The sequence below is a fragment of the Hippocampus guttulatus genome, chromosome 9, assembly GCF_054856545.1.
Source record: "Hippocampus guttulatus isolate MCC_2025c chromosome 9, RoL_Hgut_1.0, whole genome shotgun sequence".
Classification (NCBI taxonomy): Eukaryota; Metazoa; Chordata; class Actinopteri; order Syngnathiformes; family Syngnathidae; genus Hippocampus; species Hippocampus guttulatus.
This window is the reverse complement of record NC_141269.1, coordinates 11,291,724-11,299,171: the sequence shown is the minus strand read 5'-3', so window position 1 is coordinate 11,299,171 and position 7,448 is coordinate 11,291,724. Positions and strand designations below refer to the sequence as shown.

Below are 7,448 nucleotides of genomic sequence, written 5' to 3'. Positions count from 1 at the left end.
GATAACTTTCTCAAAAAAATATCATATGGATTGTCACGATCGTCATTTGCGAACAGGATATTTGTGACGATGTCGCTATAGTGAGCTGCACAGCACCGCAACCCTCAAACGCAGGCTCCATTCTTGCCTGAGGATCGCGATATAGTACAGCCGTAATAGTTGGGAGAGTGCTCCCGATGGAGTGTCCGGCTAATGGATGTAAGTGGTCGAGAGAGTCCTCCCACTGGTTAATTATACTAAAATTGGTCTAAGCTACTTTGCGAGGGCCAGAAAAGCCTGTCGCAGCATGGGGTCGCTATGATTAACTACTTCTTCCTTTCAAAAGCCCCTTGATGTTGCCCTTCGAAGGTTGTGAGCCAATCGAAACTGCGCTCGGACCCAAAATTAGCCAGCTGATTGGTGGGAGTAAGGAGTGGAAACACACCTCTTCCTTTTATAGACGTCATGACGGGTGCGTAAAAGTTAGTGTGCTTGGTTTACTCGAGAGACCCGCGTCGGTCCGTGAACGCATCGCCGATTTCATCGCTCCTTTCAGCGGCCCACCGGGAGGTGCATGGGCCCTTCGCCTCGCCTGACGATGAACGCAGCGCCGGGCTCGCCACCCCAAGACGCCCAAGTCGTCCATCCCAAGGAGGAGACGGAGGACGCCCAGCCCAAGGACATGACCACGGAGAAGGAGAGGAGCCGCCCCCCGTTCAGCGTCGAGTCCTTGATTTCCAAGAGGAGCACCTGTAGGACTTCTTTCGAGTCGGCCGTGTTTGCTCAGAAGCCCGCGGCGCACTTCACTGCCAGGACTTTTTACGCGGAAGGCTCTCCGGCTGTTTGCAGCAGCTCCTCGGACGACACGCCACACTCGGCTGACACCGATCAGAGCACTTGGTTCCAGGCGAACACCTTCTCTTCGAACTCTCGTAAGTAGTAGACAGGACCCCAGCGAATGATAATTTCTGCACATATGGTGCTGAGAATAATGACAAAATGTGTTGTTTCTGCTTAGATATCGCGGAACTACTTCCTCGCATATTGAAAAGATTTTTGTGAACGGGCTTTTAATACGTTTCGGACTATTTCACTTCAGTAAAGCGCGTGAAGAATACAGACGGATTCGTGTTTCGTGTTTATGAATAAACAAAGTCATATGTTCAGGAAAAAAAACAGTAAGAGGGCACTACAAAATTATCACTGCATGCAAATCATTGAGATGCAAAGAATCGATGTGTCTCTTTCAGGAAATGTCTTGCATGATACAAGAACAACAAGCGATAATCCATTCCTGATTTTAAAGCCTTCTTACTTTCGCTAAATTTGTTTTTTCTGGCGGTGGCTTATTTTTCCCCCCAATGTTACGTAACACGCGTAAAATAAATACCATTGTGAAATAGGCTCCTTTTAGCATGCATTTACAAGAAGACAAATGCATCTTTTTTGTTTGTGTGTTTTGGCCCCGTGGTGACGACTGTCTCTGTCTCTGTACCAGGGAGCTCCAGTCCATCTCAGTGTACTTTACGAAAGCACAAAAACAACCGTAAACCTCGCACGCCCTTCACTACCTCGCAGCTGCTGGCCCTGGAGCGCAAGTTTCGCCAGAAGCAATACCTCTCCATAGCCGAGAGAGCCGAGTTCTCCAGCTCGCTCAACCTGACCGAGACTCAGGTGAAGATCTGGTTCCAGAACCGCAGAGCCAAAGCCAAGAGGCTGCAGGAGGCCGAGTTGGAGAAATTTAAGCTGGCCTCCAAGCCCGTCCTGTCCGCCTTCGCGCTGCCTTTCCCCCTCAGCGCGCACGTGCAGGGCTCGGCAACTTGGGGATCCTCGAACCCCTTCCCCAGGCCCAGTCTGCCGGTGCCGGGACTCTTTGGTGCACCTGTCACGTACGGGATGTACTATTTGTCGTAGTATTGACGTGTGTGCTTTCGTGGGAAATAGGACATGCTGCAAAAACACTTCAAGGCACACAACAGTCTTTTTTTCCAACTGGAAAATGTATTTTTTGAATATACCTTACGTTTAGACAAATGTTCTTCTTACCTCCAAATATGAAAACTGTATTGTTGGACACGTACTGTACATATTTGTGAGGAAAAAAAACCATGCTGTTGTTTGCGCAAGTTTATTTACAACATTTCAGACAGTAGTTACAAGTACTTAAAGGAAGTGCCTTAAGAGCCAGCATCAACTTTCGTGATCTTGTTCAATTGTTTATTTTACTTACCACAAAGTTGTCAGCAGACAGACCATTTATATGATATATAATGTGTGGAGCAAATAGTGTATACTTCTCCCAGCGTTGCCTTCATGAGGTTACAATCGAGTTTTTGGGGTGAATTTTGCTGCATATGTAAATATAAAGTACTGCAGTCTTGCTCGAGGAACATCAGGACATTTGTATTTATTAATCTTTTCTATCTGTACTGTGTACATTTCTCTATGGAAAATCTACAGTGACATGGAAATAAACGTACAAAATATCTGACAATACGTTTTGTATTTTAATGTTGGGTAACAGGGCTGAACTTTGCCTTGCCTCAAAATACAAAAGATGAATATATCAATTCAGTTTAATACAAACCAGGGGAAAAATGTGCATTTATTGTTGTCTTTAGTGAACCCAAAATAACGTGTACATTTCTTTGAGTCAAAATGTTGAAAGTTAGAATTTAGGGACATGGTGATATTGGTGCATAATCCCAAACACAAACAGAGGAAACATCGTTTGTCTTTATAAAGCCATTTGTAATACTGTATATCATTCAAGTCATATGGATTAAATTACACACCTTTTGAAATTCAACTGTAATACACGTAAGACAATACTGCATTGATAACATGTTATCACACAGCAATATTATTTTGGAAGCAGATAAATTGGTGTTTGAAATAAAATTTAACTTAAACAAAGATGATCTTGATGGCATAAATATTCACAAAAAACGCAAATAAAATTATTAATGGATATTATGTCATCTATGCAGTGATAAAGTTGCTGTAATTGTGCAAATAACTCGGAGCTCAGGTTGAATTAACAAGGTGGGCAAAGGGTCCATGGACCCCAGAACCAACTGTATTTTCCAATTCAACCTACGGAGCGTTTATATTATCAAGAGCCCTCTAATAGTTTTTCGAGAACCTTTCCCCTAAAACCGGTTATTTATATCCAAGTGTAATTATCTTTATTAAAAATTTATCTGATGAAATAATTGATTGGTTGATTTATTATCTAGAAAATAAAATACATGTAATTAAAACAGCAAGGTTATATGTACATTGAACATTTTTCCTTTTCCAAAATGGTTGATTAGTTATATTAAAATGAATGATAAATAATGACGTTTAAAATCAGCATGAATATTTTAATTTTAACTTTAATTTCATTGTAAACTATTTCTATCTATTATCCGAGCCGCTTCTCCTCACGAGGGTCGCGGGCGTTCTGCAGGCTATCCCTGCTGTCTTTCGGCAGCAGGCAGGGTACACCCCAAACTGGTTGACAGCCAATCGCAGGACAGACAAAGTCAAACATTCGCATTCACAATCACATATATTTACAATTTAGAAGGATCAATTTACCTGTTATTCATGATTTTTTGAAATGTCGTAGGAAACTGGAGTACCCGGAGAAAACCCACGCAGAAAACCGGCCTCCATGCTGCCGAGTAAAATATTTCATTTGTTCAATTCACGAAGCCACCCCCCCCCCCCCCCGCTCCCGGCCCCCAAAATTATTAAAATGTAATCATTGTAATATATTTTCATTGATTAAAATCATTAAATAATTGGCAGATGTCATTAATCATTTGTATAGTAATGTTATGATGTATTTATTGTTTTAAATCATGATGTATTAATTGTAATAACAACAAACTAGGCACAAGTCCAAAATAAAAATAATACGTTTGATTCGATAATGGGGTTGTTTATTATAATTACAATTAATTATTACATTAAAACACGAATGAATTGTCTTATGTTCAAAATGAGCAATTGTACATCCTTTTTTTAAACTCATGGCCTCATTGAGCCCACAAGTTTGCCAGTTCATTTGCTCTCACCGCACAAGCGAGCGAACCGTAACACTGTAGTTGTTCTATTCAACCAATAGAGAGCGATAACTGACTCACTGTAGACGTGTTTTCTTCAAAGAAGAATCACTTCCTCTCCCGAGTCGTCCTGTCAGAGACTCCTTCGGTGCAGTGAGGTGAGTACGCCGCATTCATAGCCTGTTTCGTGAAGTACCAGAGCTAAATTTATTTTCAAATAATAAGCCTTTGTGGAAGTGTCTCCTTTGCACCTCCGTTTTAAGCAAACGTGGACTTCCTGCTAATCAATGTTTCGCCAAAACCTTCGTCGCAAAAAAGCTCTTCTCTGACCTTGGCTAGCAGCTAACAATGCTAGCGTCGTTTTGCAGCCAATTTCATGCCAAGAGCAAGGGAAGAAATGTGGCACAAATACAGTAAAGTAACATTTGAGCATTAGATTATTCCCAAGCAGTGTACTGTGGGAGGTCATCAACTGTGCCGCAAGAAACGGTCCCATTTCACGTATTAAATATCATATGTATGCAATGTAGATGTATGTGTATAGCGACAGGCTAAATGTTCATTCACGAGAGGACATAAGATACAAAATTAACTCCGACATCCACCTATTTGGTGGCGTGCCATGTGTTATTTTCTTTCTAAGGTAAAATAACGTGGCTAAATGCATCTTGAGAAATAATGTCAACAGTGAAAGTAGCAGTTTTGTGTCCACATCATCTCAGTGTTCACGTGGTTTATTGGCACGTTTCGAATGAATGATAGTCATTTAAAATCTGACATGGAATTAATCATGATTACAGAAGAAAGTTGAATGCATATGTTTGTATGTTGTACGGTGTTAGCTCAAGTTATGTTCAGAGACTTCTTTAATATTTAGGGTTAACCACTTAGGATGTGAATTGTAAATATTTAAATACTTGACTGGTTACTTGATTATCTTATCTCGCAACACGTGTGTATTATAAACACGTTTTAATTGACACCCTTCTCTGGTCCTTTCAGATTGTCAAGATGGCAGGCCGCCGTTTAGCCCTGAAGGCCATTGACTGGGTGGCATTTGCTGAGCGTGTTCCACCCAACCAGAAGGGCATGTTCAATGCTCTGAAGACCCGCAGTGATGCAATTTCTGCTAAGTCAGTTGAATGTCATCATCATTGCTCTTTATTGCCAAGTGTGGTCTGTTCCTCTCCAGTTTTTGCTATTTCTTGATAAAACCGATCGATACCCAGCGAGAATATAACAGAACTAAGGTTGATTGCAATATTCTTACTAGAGCCTGGCATCCCACCAGTTTTTCAAGATTAAAATTGGATGCTCATTTAGCTTGGAGATGTAACGTTGTCACTATAGTTTAATTTCCACCCCCCCCCCCCACCCCCCATAAATAAAAATCAAAAACAGTGTTTTTCACAAAAGAAACTAAAAAACATGTTTGTTTGGTTTTTTTGAACAGTTGAAAGCAAATCTGTGAATAGGTGTATCCGCAACAGCTGCTCCTAAAGTATGTTGTGGTCCATTGTTAAAAAAAAAAAACATTTGGTCTACACTATAGCAATACGTTTGAAAATTAAGTAAACATTGTGGGATGATTCTGACAGCTTTGATATTCAACCTGTTTTAGCTCATTCGCCGCGTTTGTAAAAGGCTCCACTTTTGTTTGCATGTGTCTTTCGCCCTCACCAACACATGCTCATTCCTATGCTTTTTTTCTTTTCTCTGACCAGACTCGCTTCCCTGCCAGAGTCTCCCATTGCCATCGACTGGAGCTATTACAAGAGCGCTGTGGCCAAAGCTGGGATGGTTGATGAGTTTGAGAAGAAGGTAAATGGAACTACAAGTCAGCATTTCGAAAACAACTTTGATATTTTCTCAATCATTTCGATCAACTAGAGTTGTTTGCTTTCCTGGTTACGTCATTGTTTCATCTTGTTTATAGTTCAAAGCGCTGAAGATCCCTGCGCCTGCTGATATGCAGACAAGTGCCATCAACGCGCAGGAGGCAGAGGCTGTCAGTGTTAACATCAGATAACCAAAGTTTTTAACAAAACATTGTTTAAAAGATATTTTAATGGGATTGGTCAACTTTTATAACATACATTTGTTTTCTCATGATTTCCCAACATTTAACTTCACCAGGAAAAAGATGCCCAAGCTTACGTGGAAGCGTCAAAAGCTCGCATCGCTCAGTATGAGACAGAGGTGAGCAAAAATACCTCATGAATAGAAGAAGAATATCCTGAAGAAATAATTGAATTCTCTTTCTCTCACTCTCTCTCTTTACTGTTTGCTCACAGTTCGATAAGTTCAAGAATATGATCCCCTTTGACCAGATGACCATTGAAGACCTCAACAACACCTTCCCTGAGACCAAGTTGGACACGGTCAAATATCCATATTGGCCCCACAAGCCCATTTCTGAACTGTGATTAATTAATTGACTTGACACTCACTTCACAATAAAAAAAACAAAACAACATATTTTAAATGTATTGTGTGTCTCTTGATGCCTATAAGTACACATTGAAATGCTGAGTGTTGCAGAATCTTCATGTGTCAACATGAAGCCACCATGTCTGTACGGTTTGTATGCATGCACCCTGGAGTAAGTAAGACTTTTTGACATACACTTATTCTTTTTTATACTTTAATAATAATAATAATAATAATAATAGATTTTATTTATAAGCGCCTTTCAAGACACCCAAGGACACTTTACAATAACAAAAAACACAAAACAATACGGGTTGAGCAGCGGCAGCCAAAACGCGCCAGCGTTCACTCAACCCGAAAGTCAGAAAGAAACAAGGGATGGAGGGGGGGGGGGGGGGGGAACCACGCTCGTACATGCAACATTTCATGACATTGAAGTTGACTATAATAATTCAGTTCCATTCGATTCTGATTTTATTTCATTTTAAGTCATTACAATCCAATATCGATTAATATACATGCATTTATGGAACATCAATGAGTTTTAAATGTGATTAAAAAAAAACTCCGCAAACATTGAATTTAAAATTAAATTGTGCAGAGGCATAACTGGTGATGTTTGTATTGAAACAAAAATGTGCAATGTTTAATTGTACTGTACTGCACCGTTTCCGATATCTGATCAATTGAGATTATATGTACACATTTCTGCTTTGAAATCATAATCAAATTGTTTTGATAATTTCTTATTTGGGTGGAACCACCCGTACTCTTGATTTGGTGCACATGCATTTACTTTTGTTGTTTTGAGAGCCAACTTAATATTTTCGTGGAAAACGCTTATTGATCATTTATCCCCGTTTACCCCCAAAATTATTTTTTTAAAAAGCATTTTTTCCCAATGCATTTATTGGGGGGGGGGGTCAATTACATGCGTATTTTCGCTATTCGCGGACTGGCCCGGTCCCTATTCCCTGCGTCTAT

At 40.3% G+C, this 7,448-nt stretch overlaps 2 protein-coding genes across 2 annotated transcripts; both read left to right on the top strand.

Annotated features, from left to right (window-relative positions):
• The first annotated feature begins 300 nt into the window (after positions 1–300).
• On the top strand, positions 301–2,473 carry LOC147200310 (homeobox protein MSX-2-like). The gene is made up of 2 exons (XM_086120206.1): positions 301–911; positions 1,478–2,473. Exons 1-2 carry the CDS (start codon positions 554–556, stop codon positions 1,891–1,893), a joined length of 774 nt encoding a protein of 257 aa, XP_085976332.1. The 5' UTR covers positions 301–553; the 3' UTR covers positions 1,894–2,473.
• Positions 2,474–4,130: 1,657 nt separating this feature from the next.
• On the top strand, positions 4,131–6,512 carry atp5pd (ATP synthase peripheral stalk subunit d). Its single transcript, XM_086121134.1, has 6 exons — positions 4,131–4,192; positions 5,037–5,167; positions 5,759–5,855; positions 5,971–6,042; positions 6,171–6,233; positions 6,329–6,512. The coding sequence occupies exons 2-6, from the start codon at positions 5,046–5,048 to the stop codon at positions 6,458–6,460; spliced, it is 486 nt and encodes a 161-aa protein (XP_085977260.1). The 5' UTR covers positions 4,131–4,192; positions 5,037–5,045; the 3' UTR covers positions 6,461–6,512.
• The last annotated feature ends 936 nt before the right edge of the window (positions 6,513–7,448 follow it).

Excerpts from the sequence above, each read along its gene's own strand:
- atp5pd (XM_086121134.1), top strand. The coding sequence starts at position 5,046 with ATGGCAGGCCGCCGTTTAGCCCTGAAGGCCATTGACTGGGTGGCATTT. Across the intron at positions 5,856-5,970 it reads TTGATGAGTTTGAGAAGAAG|TTCAAAGCGCTGAAGATCCC; the intron begins GTAAATGGAACT and ends TCTTGTTTATAG. Across the intron at positions 6,043-6,170 it reads ACGCGCAGGAGGCAGAGGCT|GAAAAAGATGCCCAAGCTTA; the intron begins GTCAGTGTTAAC and ends TAACTTCACCAG.
- LOC147200310 (XM_086120206.1), top strand. The coding sequence starts at position 554 with ATGGGCCCTTCGCCTCGCCTGACGATGAACGCAGCGCCGGGCTCGCCA. Across the intron at positions 912-1,477 it reads CACCTTCTCTTCGAACTCTC|GGAGCTCCAGTCCATCTCAG; the intron begins GTAAGTAGTAGA and ends TCTCTGTACCAG.